The 22480-nt window shown below is 38.4% G+C and overlaps 2 protein-coding genes across 9 annotated transcripts in view; one reads left to right on the forward strand and one right to left on the reverse strand.

The window, feature by feature from the left end:
* Positions 1-200: 200 nt before the first annotated feature.
* On the forward strand, positions 201-6492 carry tnfsf12 (TNF superfamily member 12). 6 transcript variants are annotated; one of them, XM_027134525.2, is made up of 8 exons: positions 203-747; positions 2225-2284; positions 3039-3120; positions 4653-4709; positions 5036-5092; positions 5190-5213; positions 5356-5483; positions 5643-6492. In XM_027134525.2, the coding sequence occupies exons 1-8, from the start codon at positions 541-543 to the stop codon at positions 5895-5897; spliced, it is 870 nt and encodes a 289-aa protein (XP_026990326.1). In that variant the 5' UTR covers positions 203-540; the 3' UTR covers positions 5898-6492. The 6 variants fall into 6 exon arrangements, with proteins under 6 accessions (XP_026990325.1, XP_026990326.1, XP_026990328.1 ...); XM_027134524.2 differs by lacking the exon at positions 4653-4709 and having other exon boundaries at positions 201-747; positions 4970-5092; XM_027134527.2 differs by lacking the exon at positions 4653-4709 and having other exon boundaries at positions 205-747.
* Positions 6493-7801: 1309 nt separating this feature from the next.
* The window catches only part of chd3 (chromodomain helicase DNA binding protein 3), a 40235-nt gene continuing 25556 nt past the window's right edge, over positions 7802-22480 (reverse strand). For 2 of the 3 annotated variants that reach the window (XM_047820018.1, XM_047820020.1), the window contains exons 37-40: positions 22135-22330; positions 19752-19915; positions 19556-19679; positions 11988-15005 (exon numbers count right to left, since the gene is read on the reverse strand). In XM_047820018.1, coding sequence (XP_047675974.1) covers positions 14800-15005; positions 19556-19679; positions 19752-19915; positions 22135-22330 — 690 coding nt within the window. In that variant the 3' untranslated portion in view covers positions 11988-14799. Of the gene's footprint in view, positions 10010-11987; positions 15006-19555; positions 19680-19751; positions 19916-22134; positions 22331-22480 lie in introns of those variants that run through there. The other variant, XM_027134523.2, reaches the window with a different exon arrangement.

Below are 22480 nucleotides of genomic sequence, written 5' to 3' on the forward strand. Positions count from 1 at the left end.
TTTAATTGTTTATAATACATTTATTGACATGGCCAATTTACAGTCAGGGTTCTATATATTAAACATGACAAGACAGTACAAGGATGTTGAAAAAAGTAGAAAAGATTAAATTTTGCTGAAATGTTCGACTCGCTCGTTTTTGAGAATCGCTTGGCTCGTTTAGCCTATAAGAGTGGTTGAAAAAGAACCGATTCTTTTGCGAGTCGCCTGTTATATTCTCCGAGGACGAGGAAGTGTGCGGTGAGAATTCAGCAGAGCAAGTCTGACAACTCACACAACCAGAACGTGATTTTTCAGCTGCCGTTTCAGGGGAGAAAAAAACATCTGTGAATCTGTGCCACTCTCTTATAGACACAGCCAGATTCTATTCTGAGGCTGCAACAGAATCAAATCTCCGGAAAAACAACAGTGCGCGCGCTCGTTCTCACCATCTGCAGGCGCGCTTAAAAGGTCTGCTAAGGGTCTTTGCGCTCGGGACCAAACAAAAACGAAAATGTGCACGCACAACGCGTCTGCAATGACTGAGTGGAAAACTGCGGAATGGTGAAGTTGCAGCAGCAGCCGTGCGTGACAATGCATCGGATAGTGCAGAGGAGGCGTGCAGGGCCGCTCCGTTCCGCGTGGTCGCTGCTCGGTGCCGTGGCGCTCGCGCTCGCCGCCTCCAGCGCCGTGTTTACCGCATGGACGTGGCGACAAACCCGAGATCTGACCAGGTCCGTCCAAAATCTGCGCGACCGCTTGGATCAGGTAGACTGTCCATCATGCACGGAACCTGCACATAGGATCAACTATCCTCACTTTTCCCACCAAATACTAGATGAATAAGATCATCATATCAATGTTTACTTGTTTACTAATAATTTATTTTAAAAATTGTACATTTATTATTAATGTGCACTTATTATTACTGACTATTACAAATCGGCTGTACGGTTTTGTCTGTTTACGAGCTTTAGAGAAGCTTACCATCCTAGAGATACAGTGGCATTTTCAGATTTTTACACATGAGCAGGATTTGCATAGGACGACGTTGTATTGCAGAACATCGTCTTATTTTTGAAGTTTGTTACAAACGAATAGCCACATCATGAACTTTGGCTTCATAGCGTTACTTAAACCGCGACAGTTGGGATGAGAGTCATGAATGTATGAAGTGCATAGAAGTCATAGACTTTTCACACGTCAGTATTATTCAGTATTATTCAACGCCTTATACAAAGCCACCCCGGATTTCTTTAAGACTTTTCCCTCAGGCTCAATTCCACTGTACTTCTTAACTTGCAGGAGCTCGACTGTAGCCTACCTTACATTTATGCCTAGAGACGTGTGTCTCAGGAAGAAAATAAAGCAGTAGAGGTTCTAGCGCCGCTGGCCGGTCGGTAATAAACACGGCTTGATCATTTTGTAATTGCGCATCCGTTCTCCAACAGTAACTGCACTCACACGCGTGTCTGCGCAGTGCTTTAACCGCCTGGCTGCTTATTGTGGACATTTCGGGCAAAAGCTCTCATGCTGTGTTCTTGATTATACAAACAGCTGTGGGAGCACTTGTGGGGGTCTGAGAGGGGGAGTTTTTATCGCTCCAGCGTAGAGGCACTGCAAGTTGTGGCTTATTTGGCCTGAGCGTTTCTGCCAAGCCACGTTTAGCGCAATTTACTGGAACTGCTGGTTCACTTGGCGCGCGCATGCGCCCGAGCAGGCAGACGGAACGGGCAAAAGCAGCCTGTCCAGCGTCTCCTATAAGTGTGTGTGTAATTATGGTGCAGTGATCGCTAGAATGCCATTCGAGAAGGAAGTGCAATTGACTTCTAAACAGTGCAAAGCTACAGATGTGCATACTGAGTATGCACACAATCCACTCAAAACATTTTCTGGTTTAGTTTAGGCTCAGTGTTTTTTTAATGCAATTCTGAAAGGGAAAGATTCTTGTGAGTCTGTATGGTTCTATTCAAAGTTACCAGAGAAGGACAAATTTTTAATGTTTAAAGTGAAATGTTTGGCATTTGCAGAACTTGTACTTGTAGAAGTCTGCAATGTGCCTATAAAGCCGGTGTCCAATTTAAAAAATGTTTCATGCTTGTCATAAGTCCCATCATAAGTAGCAAAGTGATTATTTATTCATTCCCATGGTCCCACAAACAATACACACTTAGATAAATGACTTTTAGCTGTCTAAAGAAATTATATATTGAGTCTTTTTTGAAATGGAAACCCTTGATTGTAGGGTTCTACAGATCCTTTAATGGTTCCACCAGAGGGAAGAAATCCTGAAGAACCCTTTATGGTGAGCAAGATGGTGCCTACTTTCAGTCTTTAACAAGGTTACATGATGCGTTCACTAATGTGTTTTAATCCATTGCAGTGGTAATATGAAACAATATAAAAAAATTTCCATATGTGCAACTCTAGCAGACACACATGCACATGCTTAGAAAGACATGCTGATTCAGCAAGCAGTCGAGCCACACATGACTCCGGCACTAACTTTGTGCTGCATAGTGAGTTGAACTAAATGTGCACTACCCTCTGTGGCATTCACTTGATTTATGCAGTAAAAAAAAATCACATTGCTCAAATAATTTTTTGCCAAATATTGCATAGACCTGTTGCATTTCTTCCTCACACAATATGGCTCTTATTAAAAAAAAAAAATCCCTGTTTGAATTGCTGACAAAGCTTGCATGCCGGTCATAATTTTTTACTAATGTTTTTCTTGGTCCAGTCTCAACAAGGCCATTGAAACATGCCAGGAATCTGCAGCTTTTTAAAAACAAAAAATAGGTCTAATGTGTGGAAGCTAGTTTTGTGGGTGACCTATTAATAGAGGAGTGTTGAAGTGTTTGCCAAGCTCCAGGAAGGGAGATGGTAGTGTTTGTGTCTGGATCAGAAAAGTCTGTGGATTTGATTATTTCGCAGGCTTTGCCTGGTTCGAGTACTGGCCACATGAAGCACCAATTAATAACAACACACTCCTGTCTACACACACACCTCATACCACATATTTATGCCCTCCCACCCCCTCTGTCTCTCTCTGTCAGGTAAATTTGCAGCGCAAGGCTATTGTCCAGCTTTTCCTGGAGAAGAGGGAGCTGCTGGAGAATCTGCGAGTGAAGAGAGAAGGTACTGAGAGTAAATGACTTTTAACCTGTTAGCGAATGCCCCCTATTTTCATGATTTTCAGACATTAAGCAATTGATGACAAACAAGTCCTTTCTGGGTAACATGTGACGCTGTTATGTAACGACAAAGAAATCTGGCAAGCATAGGGTGTGAAGTTAAAGACAGTGAATTGACACATTGAAAAGCGTTATAAAATTGTAAAATTATGGGTGCTTCACATTGCTGTTGAGAAGCTAAGTGTAAGTTTAACACTTTAAGGACATTTGAGCATTGTCTGTAAAATATGCACCAGTTTTGACACTATCTAATGGCAACAAAAAAAGAGAAATGCTTTGGATGGTATTTACAGAGCCTTGGACAACATTAACATCTTGGGTAAACTAATGGGCATATTTCTAAAATCTGCAACTGGAAGCTGGAGGCAACATGCGGAGTGACATGAGAAATTGCAGGCTTGAGCTGGACATGCACCCAGCAAAACCAACTGGCACGAGAGTTGCACGGGGTTGGTGGTTTTGGGGACATTCTAAATTCAAGTGACCCCATTGGTGAAGCCTGAAATAACCTTAGTTTGTTATTTTGTGCAATTATGAATGCTCTTTGATAGCTCCTGCAATTATGTGATAAAGTATCTGGCTTTGTTAGGGATGTGCAGAAGGAGCATGCTGCATTAACAGGGAAAAATTGCAAGCATCCTGCAATAATGGTAAGAAAAGTGAGAAAATAAAGATTAGTGTATAACAGATGAATAATTAGAGACTTATTGAACAGCTGAAATGCTTCAACAGACACATGATAACTGTGAATCCAGAGCCAAAATGCTCAGCCACAGTCTTTTTTTTCTTTCTTTTTTTTTATTTGAAGCTTGATTGTACTCTTGCCTAAATATAGCAGCCTTCGGGGACAGCATGAGGCTGCTACTTAGCCCAGTTTGCCAGCAATAACATTTGGGTGAAGTGCTTCTCTGGACCTCCTTTGATGTGTATGGTCTGAGTTGTATCAGATTGTTTGACTGATTTTTTTTAAGGTCTGCTGAGAGCAGACATAAACCCAGATGCTCAAGAAAACAAAAAAAAAAACAAAAAACAAAAAAAACAAAAGAAAGAACGTTTGGAACATCTATTAATTTATTACCATTGCTGAATAGTAGCTGTGGCCATTGCTCTTTCTCTCCCCCATTCACACATGGAATCTTTACAGCCCCTTCTGGGTCATGAAAGATTCAGTCTTTATTCTTATACAGGAAAGAGAACATACTGTGCATGTCTGTGATAAAACAATGGCTGAAAGGTGTAGAATGGAGGAAAGGGAAGAAAATATTTGACCATCTGGACAGACAATCAAGGCTTCAGTTGGTCAGCTAATGCTACTAGTTTAATCCAGAGTGTTTGCATCTGCACAGCTGTTCTATTCAGTAACTTGCTGAGGCCTCGCACAGACACCTTGCATCTTATCTCTCCAACAGAATTCATTCCAGTAATATTTATGACTTTTTCCAAAACACTTTCTCCTTTTTTCTTTTATTTTGCAAGCTGGAGGGACAAAAAGAAAAAATGGAAATGGAAGGAAGGTGGCCTCTCCCTTCGAGAGTAAGTTGATAAAACATAGATTTATCTATGTACAATTATAGACAATTTCTTATTTTATTATCCAAAAGGTACTCAAGTCTGAAAGGTGTACAGTGGAGGAAAGGGAAGACAATTTTTGAACATCTGGACAGCCACTCTGGGCCTCAGCTAATCAAGAAATGGTGCTAGGTTAATCCATGGCATTTTTATCTTCACAGCTGTTCTATTCAGTAACTTGCTGAGGCCTCACACTGACACCTTGCATCTTATCTTTCTACCAGAACACATTCCAGAAACATTTATGTCTTATTCCAAAACATTTCTCCCCTTTTCCTTTGTTTTGCAAGCTGGAGGGACAAAAGGAAAAAATGGAAATGGAAGGAAAGTCGCCTCTCACTTCGAGAGTAAGTTGATAAAGTAGTGTTTTATCTACACAAATTATAGAATTTTTTTTACATTATCGTCCCAAACGTTCTTAGATCTGCCTCTTATTTTTCACAGTAACCAAAGATTCCTTCAAAACAGGTAAGACAATATAAATTTTCATGTTAACACTGTGTGACTAGTAGGGTATTAATGTGTGTGTGTGTGTGTGTGTGTGTGTGTGTGTGTGTGTGTGTGTGTGTGTGTGTGTGTGTGTGTGTGTGTGTGTGTGTGTGTGTTACAGTGGGGACTGAGGGAATCATTAAAGGATGGACTGAACAATACCTGAATATGAGTCAGGCTGTGGAGTATAACACAGAGACAGGCACATTTAAAATACTTCGGAGAGGTGTCTACTTTCTTTACTGTCAAGTAAGATGGCTTCATCTGTTCATTTTACTCTAGAAGAGTAATCTAACACATAGATATGCGGTCCAATTTTTGCTTGTTCTTTGTTACTCTTTATTCAATAGCACCGTCCTTCCTTTGACTCGTTGTTTTCCATCCCATCACTCTCTACTTCTCCTTCAGGTGCATTTTAGTGAGCAAGCGAGTCAATATGTGAAGCTGGAAGTGACTGTCCCACAGGGCCCATCACTTCAGTGCATGGAGGGATACAGCACCACTCCAACAACAGGATTTAAACAGTTCCACTTCCTGAAACCATGCCAGGTTTCTGGCCTTCTTCTCTTAGAGAAAGGCGCTGAGCTTAAGGCAAAGACCGGAAGTGAATTCACCCTGAAGGACTCAGGCAAACATTACTTCGGCCTCTTCAAGGTGAACTAGTGGATACAGCCGTACAGTTCAGCCTCACTGACTGCATCGTTATTCTGAGATCTACCAAAGTCGATACTCACTGGCTGGATGAACCATCTTTTTGTTAAAAAAGTTAAACATCTGTATTTTTTTTATATATATATATAAATCTGACATATTGGATAGGGTCCGTGCAGTCATGGAGAACGTCTGTGACTGAGACAGTGATGTTTTCATCTCAGGCACCTGAGAGTAGTTTAAATGACTGTACACATACTAGTGCCCTAATAATCAGGATGGTAAAGACATGAAACCATGAATGCTGGACAGCTACAGTGCATCTTTTTTTTAAATTGCATTGGTTTGGACTTAAGTGCAAAAACACTGATTGTAGCTTGATGAGGACCTTGTTCCAGACAAATGGCTGCCTTGCCTAAACAGTGGCAGAGGCAGGTTTAACCGAGGGTACAGTTTTGGTGACGTTAAGACTGACAATACAAAGCGGACATGTGATTTTATCAACTGTTAATTTGATCAAACATTTGTTCTGACTAACTTACGGCTGTCTTTGGATCAGTTCAGCTTTGAATTTTGATTTATCAAATACACACTAAGTACTACTCTGCATTTGTCCTTATTACTGACCTTCACGGACACTTTAAGTGCTTTAAGTGCCTACTATATTGTTATATAATGTTTTTTTTATATGATTGTGAAAATACAGTACTGATAGGCATGAAGTGGTGGTATGCGAACAGCTTACAGCACTGCATTTCAATGTTCATTTCTATAGATAAATGATATAACAGTCACATTATACCCATGTTGGTATTTTTTATACAATGCACATTTAGTTTTTAAAGTTTTCTAGCAGTAAAGTTACAGAATCTATACCAACGTTATTGCATTTAGCCTCATGGGTTATACATGTGTGAAAGAACTAGCGTGTCATTTTGATGTCTCTTGGGATTAAGACTACCATAAAAAGGACGGCTTAATTAGATCTGAAATGGAATGTTTGCCATTTAAAATGCACATTGTGCTGATTGGATTTCCTAATCCTACCTCAGCTTCCCTTTTGTATATCTGTACCCCCATTGTTTCCCCATGCCCTCATCTCTCACTTCCTTTATCATCTTGAGTAAATAGCCAAAAAACTTGGAGGAGTAACATATTCCCATTTGTCTCTTCCATCTAGTCTTTCCCCCCTTCTTCCTTCTGCCATTTTTCTTTATTTCCACTTTCTGGGGTTGCTCTTTGCACACAATCCACATTTGGATTGCTGCAGGGGTTTCTGCTGTTCACAAACGGCGTCCAAGATAAACTCGTCTGGGTTGAGATGAAGTGTGGAATTGCAATGTGTGTGTGTGTGTGTGTGTGTGTGTGTGTGTGTGTGTGTGTGTATGTAAATGTGAGATCAGGGTAACTGCAATGGCAGTTAATATTTCACGGCTCTTTAGCCTGAATATGAAATAATATGTACATGGTGTACCTTTTAATATGATAGACCTTAGACTATCTCTTTGGCCATTAAAATCCGGTTTGACTGACTTATACTATTACACAAAGCCAAACCTTTAAGCCAAACCTTTAAACCAAACCTGAACGTTCACCATGGCCAAACTGAATGTGTGTGAGAGGTTTTTATTTGTTATAACTGTCATTAATTGATTTTACACAATAAATAAGGTTAAAGAAAAGTTGGCAGCAATTCTATGGCTTTTTGTTTACTAGTGTATATAGTTTTAATGGCTAAGTTTTGACTCCTCATATGTACAACACTAAGCATTGTGAAGAATAATTTACGAGTTCTTTCTGATAATTATTAAAGACTGAAAACGGTTATGAGTAAAGAACGTCCTGTTTTGTTCTACACTAGTGTTTTGCGATCCCCATAATATGAAGCTGTTTGGTTTGCTAAGAATGTACACATCTTTTTCATTCGAATCTTTATTACAAACAAAACAAAACAAAAGAAAAGAAAGATGCATTATTAACATGTTCCGTTCGTCCACCTGGAGTCAAATCACAGCATAGCCACTGATTTGGAACTGGTACGGAACCACAGCTTACACAGTGACACTTATTAATAAATGAAATGTTGGAAAAGAAACAGATAAAAAATATAGAAATACAGAGTGGACAAAAAGTGGTGCTTGATTCAACACTTAGACTCTCCCAATTTTTTAGTCAAGCACTGAAATGTAATTTTTTCAGTCTTCACACAGGAGGTACAGTATGCAAGGGAATAGAGCAAATAAATTAAATTCTCAACTCATTATCTATCACTTTGAGGTGAGGCCTAGCTAAGGATAATGTAAGAGCAAGCAAGTGCAGAGTTACATACTCTCTTCAACTCTTTACAGGTTTTTTTTTTTGCTGTTAAGGCGCTTATGTAATTAATACTGTGCATTTCAGCAGCCAAAGGTGTCAAGTTGAAACATTTTCAGAGACAACTTAGGGATTTTACTAATCTTAGAATAGATGAATTCATTATACTGTCAATGCATTTTAGGATTACATGACTGATCCATGGTGTGCAGGTTACTCGCAAGCTCCAAATCTACTGTAGATCGCAAGCTAGAAAGATGTTAAATGTTCTGAAGTTCGTTCAACCTCTTCGTTGGTTATTATAACAATAAGCTGTATATAGAGAAACATCATGGACCAAACATACAAAGAATTATCTTTCTTTTTACCTTATTTTCATTTGGTAGAAGCTTCGCAATCGTAACATCAAGGACAACATCAACGGTAACGTTAACAATAATTATAGGTGCTAGGAACAAGGATTGAAAACTTGGAAAAACACAATGAACTGAGCTTAAATATGCAAACAATTCAGAGACAATTCTGTAAAAAGGAGAAATAGAAATATGAGAAACAATGTGGATAGATGCACTGAGACATAAAGAAGATATTTTGTTTGTTTCCATGAGAAGAAGGAAGAGTGCAGTGATGTAGAGATAAGGGAAAGATAGAATGGAGGCAGAGGGTAATTAGAGGAAGTAAAGCACTGTTGAACTTGATATAGTAACCATCATGAAAATGACAGCTAAGAAATACTTTCAGATGTTTCTTTTAATGGCATGTCATGGCTTAGTTTGCATTTGCCAATCAGAATGCACATCAATGCTTGTGTTCCAAAAGCTAAATGCCATTAAGGCCCATCTATATCAACAAGAGACAATGACCAGTGCCCCTGTCTTACATCTCTCCTTTTAATCATATCAGGCAGCTCAAAAGACAGAAATTATGTGAAGTAATTACAAAAAGCCAGAGCTGCATCTTAAGGAAATCAATTTCATTTCAATAACCGTAACTGTTAATGTACTGGATGGTCTTATTCTCAGTGTTGGTTTTACAGCTAAATTGTACTGAAAAGACAAAAAAATCCAGCTGTTGCTGAGACTGTAGTATGGAACAAGAGGCACAGCTGGATACTTGAAATGTTGCATGAAACACATATGAGAATGCATGCTGCTGAAACAAGGGGATGATCTGAAGCCTGGCAAATGTTTTTACAACACACATGCAGCTTCATCTCTGATTCAGAGGGAGGCAGAATGCTAATGAGGTTCTGTAGTTGTGTGTGTGTGTGTGTGTGTGTGTGTGTGTGTGTGTGTGTGTGTGTGTGTGTGTGTTTATGTGTGTGTGCAGGTGTTTGTGTGTGTCTCTGAGTAAAGTGTTAGCAGTTGGTTCAAGGCAGAATTTAAGCGAGAATAGATAGACAAGTGGTTGTGTGTGTGTGTGTGTGTGTGTGTGTGTGTGAGGAGTGTTCTGTTTTGTTTATATAGCCTGTTACACTGGTTTTCATCAAAACAGTGTTATTTTAATAACTAGGTAGTTTGCCAGATAAAGTCACATGATGTGTGTTCAGAGGATTTTTTTCTTCTTCTCAATTTGTTGTTCATTTTGATAATTATATCCCGGCCATAACATACTTTCATCACTTCAGGTCTGCTGAGAGAATGAGAGAATAACTTGATTTTAATGTGTGTGTGCGTGTGTGTGCAGGACTAGGGTTTATGGCTGGTTTCAATCGTCGATGCAGATCACTTCTCCGCTGCGTTGTTCCCTCCTTCCCATCATAAGCTCTGCCTCTCGCTCTTTTTTGACTGACATTGGAGGCCCATTCAGCACTAAAGAAACACACACACATGGATTACATTTAACTTTTACAGTCAGACAAGATGGATCTAGCTTTTCCATTCCAAAGAACAATCCCTACTGTTTAAATAAACCTGTCTTTTAATAATTTCCCCAGTTCATCTTTCTGCTTTTTCATTTTTAATGCTTTTCCCTTTGCCACTAGCTTTAATCGTTTCTCTTTTATTCCAGGTATCTTGCACCTCCTGTCTTGCATTGTTTTGTTTCATTTATCTTACAAATACAGTATAACCACTGATGATGAACAAAGCAGTGCACTTCTGCTCACATTTTAATATTCTTATGCATCAAAACCACATATCATGAAACAATGTAAAAAATCCAGTCTTGTTTATGTAGAAAACACACATACACACACACGCACACACACACGCACACACACACACACACACACACACACACACACACACACACACACACACACATCATTGTGACTCCGAACGAACAGTGAATCATGTTGTACTGCAGCCTGTCAGCACATGCCCAGTTATGTTACAGTTATGTTTTAAAAGAAAAAAATCGGAACTTGGACACAAACCTACAATGTTACTGTGTGAATGAGATTTCAGTCCCTTTTACTCACATCTGTTCTTTTCTTTTCCCACTGAAGATAAGCTTTGGTTTAAAAATGATTGCTGTTCTAAAACTCACTATCCCAGATTTATCAAAGACATTTAATTCAAAGCTTCAATTTTCAAAATTAAGTCAGCACCCAGGACCATTTCAAGCCTTGTTTGGGGAAGAGGATCATAATCGAGTTTTGCCTTCATGTAGAAGAATTCCTTCTGATACACGACTCGATTGTGCAATACCATGTGCCACATTTATGGACACAAGTTTGTAAAATTGCAGGCACTATGTTTCTCCATTTGTCCAAATCAATTATTCTCCTTTGGTACCAACACATAGCAGGTGAAGAACATTGCTTTTTGGGTATATAACATGTCTAAGAACAACATTGCTAGCCATATAAAATATTTTTCATGATGTTGACAAAAGGAAATATCTATATGATATAGCTAGCCATTCATTCATCAAACAGTCACTGCTTTATCCTGCTCAGGGTGAGACTGAGATCACAAGATAAAAATGAGAAAACAGATCTGAATTTCTATTTTCATTTCCTGCCAGCTTTGGTGGCAGACCACCAAGATTTTCAGTGAGCAAAGGCTGAGGCCAAGCTGGTTCATGTGTACAAAACAAGACCATCAGTTAAAACTCAGACAAAACCCCTGTTATAGTTTAATGGTACCAAAACAAATAGACTACAAGAAAATAACAAAATATTTGGTTGCAAATCTCTTGATTGCAATAGCTAGATCTAATCACTTGACACATGCGTGGGTTTAATGTTGGGTTTAAAGTTTTCATGTTCTAAGCTGTTTAACACATGTAGATGTAACTGTCAGGAAATCAATGCTGAATTCTGATTTACTGTCTCATAGTTATCTTTTGATCTCAATCCTAAATGTCTTCAATGTTGAGCAAGAAAAAAACTAACCTTGCTGTTCCAATAATTTTAGATGGGACTGTAGTTTAGTGAATTTATGGAATATTGCAAATACATATCCACTATGTTCTAGTACCACAGTAATACTGCAATATAATACTTATAAAGAGACATTAGGAAATGGATGACATTACATTTTGTAGCTACATACTGCAATTGTAATCTTTTAATTTAGAGTGATTCACTGATGAATGCATTAGCTAGTCATGGAAGAGCAATGTCCTTAGGGAAGTTTACCATCCTATGAGAGATTAGGAAAAGGTGACTGTCTAGCGAAAATAGATGATACAATTATCATACAATTTTTGAACATCAATTTTCAATCTCAAAAGACATCAATTAACTATTCATTTGCACCTCATACATCAGTGCTGTTAAGTTCTTGATTCAGATTGGTCAGATGGTGTTTCATAAAATGGCATGGATTATGTAACATCAAGCAAGTTCACAGTTGAGGTTTATTTAGCATTTTATGGAAGGAGTCTCCAGTGTCAATAGCCGCAACTTTAAGCTTCACTGACACTGAAAAGTCTTCAGGATGGAAGGCTTTGTGGTTTATCCATAACATGACAAGCTGCATTTTTTTTTTACCAACTACAAAAAAAAAATGAGGCTAGTGAGGGAAGACTTACAGGATATGTTTATAGCTGCTATAATCAGAGTGCTAACAGAAATGAATTAGATTCACAGACGTTCTACAACATTAAACATAACTATAAATGAATATAATGTTTGATGTGCCTTTTGTTTTTTTTTAGAAACAGGTAAAACCTGATGCCAAATCTAGTTCTTCTGCTTGATTATTTGTTTGCATGAAATACTCTGAAAATATACTTCAAACAGGAAGAAAGATATTGATGGAAACTCATTTTACACATTTAGAACTGTGAGCTAGACTCTTTTTTGTATCAATTCAAAAATCTAATCAGTTCATCTGATGGTTACAATGATTTTCAATTCAAATTGTCTAAACATGCAAGCAATCGTTCTTGAGATATTGTGCTATTGGGAACCTTTGAAGGATGGACGAACCTGCAAACATAACACCTCCTCCAGCTCAACAAAAAACTTTCACATTGGCATATTGCTGAACAGGAACAAAACACTTGATATGATCTTATTGGAAAACATTGAACGAAATCTTACTTCCGCATCACTGATCCTATTCCTATAACAACAAGCCCAAGCATCTATTTTCATATTTTCAAAATATATTATTTCCTTGGCAATGTGATGTGCTACTATATTTGTATTGATTAAACCATGCTGCTTGTGCAATAATGCCCACATCCATTAACTGTAGTACAGTAAAAGAAAATATAGAAAGGGAACTTATCAACTTGAAATCTAATTCAGACCATTTCATAAACCTTCTTTTGTGACTGGCAAAAAAGAAAAGGAACAAACCAGGGTCTTAAATAACAAGCAAGATTTTTCCAGACATGTACACACGAAACAAGGAAAATATCTTATATCTCACATTCAGATCTTTTATATTTTTTTCTATTTATTGTACTTTCTGTCTCTCTCTCAGCAAATGTGATCAGAGGGCATCAGAGCAGTATTCATTGCTTCGCCGCGCAGGTTCTCTCCTGCATAAGCGCCTCCTTTCGCTCAGTTATCCAGAATAATATTCAGTTGGCAGACAGCCTCTGTGACCCCTGCCTGTCTAAACAACCACTTCGCTTACACAATTAATCACTCTCCTAGCGGCAATGGGAACGAACCCACACAGAGCATCAGTGTCAAATCTTAACCTCACACCATGCACAAGTGTATACTTAAAACACACACCAACACACACCTTCTTGAACACATAAAAATGCTTTAAACTAAAATGTTATGATTTATGTCTGTGTGTGTGTGTGCAGTGAGAATCCTCCCACAGCAGTTCTGCACTGTATAAGGGTCCCATTGGGGGCTGATCTGGCTAATCTGATCTGGCTCTGATCCTGCACAGGAATTCAAGCATCGTCCCTTTGGACTGTTCCCAGACCTGCTCTTGTCCTCCAAACCAATCTCAGATTCTAAGCCACAAAATCTTATTTTAGGTTTACCAACACTGGAATCTATGCATGGCACTGCCATATATTGTAGAAAAACAAAAGTTATGTTTACTTCCCCAAGGCCCTGATTAGATTTGAGGCTACCTGTGTCTAGACAACACACACCATACCAATATCCCCAATGGCCATTCTTAAGGTCAGTCTGCACATATGAGATAGTGTTTCATAAAATTGCAAAAGTTCATATAGCTTTGTGTCCATATTAAAAAAATGTCTTCTTCTTCTTCTTTTTCTTCTTTTTTTTTAATAAAAATGCTACTTGTCCTGGTTTCAGTTCTTTTTTTTTTAAAGGATCACTGATAAGGAGAAATAAATCATTTTGCTTGTTTCCTGGATTTTCTCTGTCCACCACAGAGGTGCAAAAGCTGAGGCTGTCCATCTCACCCTTCAATCCGTGATTCCCTAAAGCCTCTGATCAGGATGGGAAATGTTGAGAAAACAAAACAAATTTGCAATCCATCCCAGGAATTCCTTGGGATTGACACTATGCAGTGTTTCAGTACTCCCTCTGTATGTGTGAAAGGGCTCAAGAGAGAGAGAGAGAGAGAGAGAGAGAGAGAGAGAGAGAGAGAGAGAGATTTCCACAGGAATTAGGGAGTAAAGGTCCTGGGTACTTCGACATGTGCACTTATTTCTCTTGCCAAGTGAAAGATGAATCCACTGAGCTTTGTGTCGGAAAGAGAGATGAAAGTGAGGGGGGGTTAGTGAGGGTGAGAGAGAGAGAGAGAGAGAGAGAGAGAGAGAGAGAGAGAGAGTGAGAGAGAGAGAGTTGCATTTTGCAGGCTCCCATTTTCAAGGGAAACGGTTGGGTGATTTCCTCTTTTGTCATGCTTGCTCGCTTCACTTTATTCAGACTATTCACCTTGCCATCTGTTCATATTATTCCTGATGACTTTATTATTTTGCTTTGGCAGCCAGGGAGGTTGTGTGTACCTTAAAATGCTCTCAGTTCTTCCCTCCTTTTCTTCCCGTTTTTCTGTACTAAGAAGCTGCCCCTCTTCTGTACCCCTCTCCCCTTTTCACTCTTCCTCTCTCCATTAATCAGGTTTATAACCTTTCCAACCTGGCTTTCTAAGCTTCTTCTGCGTTGATTTCTAACGATTCTCAATTTTTACATTCACTCGTTTCTCTCTCTTCTTTCTTTCTCCCTTTGAATGTGTGTTTTTTTGTCCATGACATCTATCAGTCATGGTTTTTTGGGGCGGCCGTTGCGAGGGAGGTTCTCCACCGTGTTGCTGAGGCGGTATTTGACGATGATGCTGTGCACGGTAGATTTTGGCATGTGCAGCTCCTGTCCGATAGACCCTTCCGACCTGCCGTCCTTCCAAAGGTCCACCACACGCTGGCGCTGTAGGACGTTGTGCTCTTTGGTCTTCAGGCAGAGTGGGGCTTCTGTGGGGGCACAAAGGTGGCAGACTGTAGACACTGGCGGGGCAGTGAGTAGATTAGCAGCAGCAGCAAGATCAGAATGAGTGGAACAGTATCAGTCCTCAAAATATTCATAGATACATCAGAAGACAATCAGTGGGCAAGAGGAAGGCATGAGGCCTTAAGAATAAAAAAAACAAAACTGCAAGTACAAGAGGCATCTTCATATCCATACAACTTTAATTCCCAAATTTTATATTCACTCCATGGACACAGCCAATTTTAGTTAGATGTCCTTTGATAAAATGTGAATAGTGATATGACTGGCTTATTCTGTCTGTTGGTTTTTTTTTTGTTTTGTATGAGTTTAAGCCAGAAAATGACGGACTATGTGAAGCTCAACATTTCTAACAGGCTCCATGTATGTGCCCTATGAACTTTAAAAAAAAAATCACTCTTGCATATTTTAACAATTTTCACAAAAACTGACTGATGGAGATAGGTTAAGGAGTTCAGACTTTTCCTTTCCATCTGTCTCAAGCTCTTTAACTCTCTTGCCCCCCCCCCCCCCCAATATTTTTCTCTTCTTTTTTATTTAGTCTGGTGTGTTTTGAGGCTCTCTTCACAGCTAAGTTTACATCGGGGTCACCACAGTCGTCTCAATCAGGCCTGAAGCACTCAAATGGGCCCCATGCATGGGGTATTTTTAGCCCAGTCTTTTGAGCCCCATCTGCATTTATACCAACCCTGCTTAGGAAAGAGCACATTTTCTCCTGTGTTTCTTTTTCTTTTTCCCCTGGTCTCTTAAAAATATCCCTGGTCTGTGGAGAAAAAATGTTCCCTCGGCTGAGCAATTCCTGGCACGGCTAGGGCAGTGGATCAGAGTAATGACATTTTCAGAAAAAGCTCCATTGCACTAAAAAATGGGGCTAGTGCATCTCCCACAAATACACAAACAGCAGCACACAGGAACATAAGAACTCTTTTAGGTTCACAGTGTTTACTGGTTGCATTTGGGATTTTGAACAAACAAAATACAAGCATAATCAATCCCATTTGTTCTATGTGTACTCTGAACATGTTTATGCTGTTATAAACTAAAGTTTTCTATCACAGAGAGCTGGACAAGAGGGATAGGAAGAAAACATATTTCGCCAAATTTGCTCAGAGGCATTTTCAAATCAAAATGCGACTGCTTCGATTAAAACTGTTAACAGATTTACATTTTGCTAAGTAATGCAAGAGATTTTATAGTAAAGGACAGACAATTTAATATTTAAGGTTATTCATTTACAGCTTTCTATTGTCTATCCATGGCACATGTTACTAAGTACAAAAATGCATCTATGAAAGAGTATAGAATGTCTGGACTAAACTAAAACAAGCACAAAAAAATGTTTGACTAAACTTATGAAATTATGCAATTCAATTTAATTCACATTGTGAATAAAGTTTCGCAAAAGTTTTTTTTTTTATCTCTATCTATCCCTAATGAGCAAACTGGAGGAGGCAGAGGCAAGGAAAAACTGAAACTTAAAAGTAACTTTTATAACCTTAAATAACATGTATGAATTATTGAAACTTTGTAAGAACTTGAGTTGTTTGTTCTGCCAAGCTCACAAGGAGCTGCATGATGGACATGATCAATGGCCAAAGTGTTTTGGCTCCTGAACATGTTGCCCTAATTGGAACATAATGCCTTAGGCGAAGTTTGAAGGCTATTGAAATATAGCTGGCTATCAATCACCTTCCTCTGGCACTGCGCTGCCACAGAGTGAAGTGAGTCACAGATATGGTCGCAGAGCCCATTGGCAAGAAAAAAAAAAACTTCACTGTGTTACAGAACTGGAAAGAAGACTCATCTGATCAGTCCCATGGAAGAATAAGAATGACTGCCTTTAATGTGCTAGAATGCAGGGTAGTGGAGCTAGCAGCAGGCACAAAATAAATGCAGCAGAGCAAAGAAGATGAGATCTTAGGAAAACTTAGGAGCCTACAGTTTTCATGCCTATAGAGACAGAACCTGATATACATTCACTGACTACAGCTCTAGGCCTCAAGCCTATGCTGGTAGAGAATATGGATAGCCCACCTCCACTGAAAGCACACTGAAGTTACGACCTAATTAGAAACGGCCTGCGTTCTGGCTGCTATGGCAGCATCAAAGATGGAGAGCTTTACCTCTGCTATAAACAATGATTGTCTAGACACTGCTACACTAGTAATAAATGCTGAAAGAGACCTGTACATTAATCTGTGTGAGATGCAGCTGAATATAAATGAGCTGGCATGGTGGTGCCCAAAAGATATGGTGCTATTGTGAAAACGTTAAACCTAACATTGGGCACAGATGCACCTGCCCTTAATGAAATGCAAATTTGTATCTTGTCTGCCATCACAAAGTGTTTGTTCGGTGAATGTTTCGGTGTGTTGCATGGTTTGCCCAATTGTGAAGCTGAATCATGCAGCTAACACTACAAGTACAGAAATGCTGGAAATCCCTAGCTTGGAGCAAATTAAACTGAACAGGACCTTTTGAACTACACATGTCAGATATAATAATAAGTGGTTCACAAAGATGATTGGTGGTGACCATAGATCTTAGGCATGCATTTCCACATCTCAGTTACAGTGGGGTTCAGTGAGTTCTCTAAGAGCCTTGTGCATACTTACTTACATAACAGCAGGCAATTAGACAGAAAAACATCCAGATTTAACCATTAAGTCAATCAAAGATATTGACATTGAAATATATCAATAAAATATATCAACCTTTACAGAGGAGAAGGTGCCCAGGCCAGCCCTGGGTCCAATCAGGGTTTTCACAGAAATGACTGTGTGAATGTGACTGCAAGTTGTTTCTGTGCATTGGGGAGCATTATAGATGGGCTTCACTTTCTAAAGACAATTAACTCATTGGATAAGGAATACAATATCAGCACCTTGAGTCATCCTTAATAAATCAGTGTCAACACTATCATTTTCCTCCTCTGTAGCCTAAGAAACAGTATCAATACACAGTTGCCACTTGCGAATCAGTCCATAAAAAAAGAAAGTAAAAGAGAATGGCATGTATGTAGCCAATGTACAACAACTGAGTCAGCCACCTGCGATTAACAAGAATAGCCAGAGGATACGTGTGCCATAGCAAAGCACTTCTGGGGTCATGGTCACAAGCTGATGATTTTGTTATTGGTACTCATCAAGGAAGCAAGAATTCAAGTGTACTTCCAAAAGTAATCATCACGCAGGTCCTCCATTAAGCCATAGAACCATAGGGAGATATATTATGCTTCCATTACCAGAGTTCACAAAATGGAAAAAAGTCACTTCCTTATAACATGTATGTTGCAAATTAATAGATTAAATGAAATATGCATAACATTAAATAAAATTTATGCTATACAGTGCATTTTTTCTTGTTCCCTCTACCCTAATTCTGGTGTTTTTCAGTGGTCTTCTCAATATACTAAAGTTCTACAGGACATCAGGATTACATTAGAAAATATTGCTATAAAAATTGTATATATGCATTTCCTAAAATCTCACTAGTGCCAAAGTACACTTGTAACTGGAAATGAGAGTTGAAAGAAGTTAAATAAATAATAAAAGAGGCTCATATAATTCTTCTTACTCATGGCTTAAAGATTGATAAGCAGCTACTGTATCTACCATCTCAGTGAAAAAGTTCACATATATGCCTTCCCAGAACAAAAAAGAAATCAAATAATCTGGGACAGAAAGTGAAATGCTGATGGAGAGGTGTGGTGAGGAAAACTAGAATTCTTTCAGGACTGCTAAAACCAAAATAGGGAACCTATAATCATAAAAACAAACATAGTACAAGTTTGTTTAAATGCATGCCATATTAAGTCAAATCACTTGCCAGACACTTTGGCAGATATAAAACAGATATTTTAAGGTTGTAAGTACAACTGTGCTCCTGCATCATAGACCTCATTTGTTTTATGTCTTTATTAAATACATTCCTAAACCCTGACAAATTGATTGTTAAGATGACTGACAACAAACTGTTGCAATATAATTGACACTTTTTACAACATGCTTCCATATTTTTCAGATGACTAACTTGGCTACATAAAGCCATCAAAATGTACAAGGAATTAATGTGTGTATGTTACTGTGCATCTCTGTAGATTCAGTGTTTTTCACATATCAAATCTTGTGAGGAAACCACAAACACTCCACGGTTGTAAGGGAACATCAACATTCTACGCTCACTAATATTTGCTTAAATTACTAAAATTTCAAATTTAATTTTATTACAAAAAAACTTACTGACCTTTAATGGTATGGTAGAAAGTAAGGTCAAAAAAATCACACTCAAACTACTAAAAAGGTTTTTCCAAAAATATTTATGATTATGATATGATTAAGATTTACTATCTTTGCAGCTTAGCAACCCGATATCTAAAATGGTTCTTTCTGTAGGTTAATAGAAGGCCTGGGCTGAAGAACAAACTATAGCTCTGACCAAATGAACCAACCTCTGATAAACCTTTCATCGAAGGTTTTAAAGAAGACCTCAGTATGAATGGAACAGCAGTACTCACCTGATATGAACGAGCCTGGAGGCATCTGGCTGTAGTTGGTCGCAGCCAGAGCCATGGCTGGAGGCGCTGGGGTAAAAGGGGGACCGTAGTTCTGCGGAGTTGCATATGGTCCAGGTGGGATAGGCTGAAGAGAACGAAGACCATGTTTGAATAGTTTACTTTAAAACTAACAAGTTGTATGTGTGTGAGGATTTACCGGTGGTGTGTGTGTCTCATTGCCCTTGTTTGCCAGTCTGCTAAGGATGCTCCTCTCAGACATCTGCAGGCGCGCTGCGATTGGTGGGACTCTGGACAGTGTGGCAGGAAGCCTCGTTACATCCGCTTTCATATCGCTGAGCAGTTCCTCCAGTTGGTTGAGAACTGCAATTAAACATTTGTACACAATCAAAAAATAGATGAAAGTTGTCTCTACATAACATTCAATTCACTTTACTTATACAGTTAGGGTTTTTTTTGACACTGTCATCTTTACAGTGCAGCTTTATATAAATCCAGATGTGGATATATAACATCCTGAGATGACATGAGGAATAAAAAAAAAAATGATAGGAACCCCACTACTACTAAACGTATTTGTGTTGAAGAGTTTATGAATCTGAGACTTATGACTACAGCAGCAGTTAATTGGTACATAACATATTGTCTACAAAATGAAGACGAGACTTTATATATGGTTTTTGCAAAGTATTAATAGTCGGGAACAATTTACTTTATAATACCTGTAAATATATATTTGTATAATTCATTATCAAAGGAAATCACCAATGGGTAGGAAATCAAAGTTAGTTGGCATGGCTTTACTCAAAATCTAAGGTTTAATAGAAATATTAAAGATAAAATTCTAATACTCATTTGCTCATTTCGTTTTAAGACTCTACATGAATATATTATTGTATCTCTACATTATTGCAGTGAGCAGGAATTGTAATTAACCAATAATAGTCATCTAGCTACAACCCTTAGACCAAACCCCATGTTGTGTCTTTCAGAATATGTATGCTGTAACATACAGTTATTTCTGTTATTATTATTTAGTTATTAAGGTTAAGAACTACAGTATAAGAGCAAAGGTAGCTAAGCTAGCTATTGGTAAGGTAGGTAACATTAATGTTAAGTGAACTCTTAGTGAGATTATGGGAACATAACCTGCTTTTCTCTAATTAGGCTCACTTAAAAATGCAAGTGTACAGTACATTTTTATGCTCATATTGGTATTCGGAAAGCACTTTATAAAGTGCTTTATAAAGTGCTTCAGAAAGCACTTTATTTTGGCACAAATAAAGGTTTGTGTGGACATGTATGCCTTTCTATATATGAAAATGCAATCACTAATTCTATAGATACTATATTGTCATTAATTCTATATATAGAAATGAAAGCAGCTCTATGACACCTTTCCTATAAGAGTACAGACAACATTGTGGACATGTTTTTGATCCCATCGCTTACCAGCTAACTAACATAAGCTTATGTTAGTTATGTTACTAGCTTATGTTACTTATGTTACCTCATATATTTTTAAGTCATCTTTGTAAACAATTTAAAGTCTTCTTGGCTAATATTCCTGACAGACTCCTGATTTTAACCATAGATTACTCCTAAACTTTAACCATAGATTACTCCTAAACTCTACAGCCTAAACAAACTAAACGAATTCTTACTCTGCGTATTATTAACTGTAAGCCGTATGTTGTATGTAATAATCTGCAGTTTGTTTGCATTCTTTATATGTTCACTGATCAGGGTGCCCTTTGTGGTTGTCATTAAACAAAAACTGGAGTCAAAGTGATGTTCAGGTATAGACCTGCTGCTCTGTTTCGAACACGTAAACAGTCCCAGAGCTGCTTGTCTCAGGTAGAAGTAGCTATTGGTTTTGTTTGACTTCCTATTCATGTAAATGCAACAGTGATACATATAATAGATCTGCAGGGCTGCTCATGTGTACTTATGAAGCCTGATTAAAATGCAGTAAGCTTCAAATCAGTAACATTATGTGTGTGAAAGAAGTTGTTTCTATTTTACGCTATTATTGAACATCAGTATTATAACATTTTGTCCTTGAAATGAAATAATGTTTCATCTGGATTTGTGGGTTATTTTGGTAATTTGAGCCTCCTTAAATGGTCTTGGCTACCTCCTGGCCACTCCATTTATATTGCTCTGGATTTGCAACTTCTCATTATTTGGAAGTTTACAGTGGGTTTAACTTCATACCCACTCTTCAGATTCCGCATTTTAGCTGAAATCTATACGGCAGATTGAATTTTGAAAAATTATTTAGACTGCAAAAAGCATACGTGGCTTGTTTGTCTTTGTCAATTATGATAACAAACAGAGCTGTGGTTCTCAGAATATTTTTAGCTGAAAATGCCTTTTGTGAATGTGAGTTCTCTCATATCTTGGGGATGTTGTGAAATATGGCATTCTTCCAGAGACAGTATTTTCATGGATATTCTCCAAGTGTAGAAACTTACTGTACAAAAACGGCTGAACGAGTTTTAGGTATATGCTTACAAATCACATGGCATAAAAACCTGTGTTGTACAGATATTATGCATACACACATATACTCTCCTCACCCTTGTGTAGGACGGCATTGGCTGGCTTGTTTCCCGCAAGTGACTCTTTGCTGAGGTGTTGATGTGATTCTGCCAGACATTCCACCTCAGCAAAGCGTGCATTTAGAGCCATGGCCGGGTGAGTGGGGTCCTGTGTCATGTTAAGGTACGCCGCTCGACGCAGCTGCTCCTCAATCACTAACGCCTGCTCTAACAGCTGAGAGAACAAGAAAATGATGAGCGAAGCTAAGACAGAACAAAAATAAAACAAATGGGAATATAAAAAAAAACCACTTCAAGGCATGCAAGGGGAAAAATATTAATGTATACTCATAGGGTTAAATGAAAAATAAGCAAAAGTGAGAAT

This window comes from Tachysurus fulvidraco, chromosome 1 (assembly GCF_022655615.1).
Source record: "Tachysurus fulvidraco isolate hzauxx_2018 chromosome 1, HZAU_PFXX_2.0, whole genome shotgun sequence".
NCBI lineage: Eukaryota > Metazoa > Chordata > Actinopteri > Siluriformes > Bagridae > Tachysurus > Tachysurus fulvidraco.

What these genes read in the sequence shown, in the direction of transcription:
- tnfsf12 (XM_027134524.2), top strand. Translation starts at nt 541, where the DNA reads ATGGTGAAGTTGCAGCAGCAGCCGTGCGTGACAATGCATCGGATAGTG. An exon ending in TGCGCGACCGCTTGGATCAG is followed by an intron (nt 748 to 2,224) that starts GTAGACTGTCCA and finishes CCTTGATTGTAG; the next exon opens with GGTTCTACAGATCCTTTAAT. An exon ending in ATCCTGAAGAACCCTTTATG is followed by an intron (nt 2,285 to 3,038) that starts GTGAGCAAGATG and finishes TCTCTCTGTCAG; the next exon opens with GTAAATTTGCAGCGCAAGGC.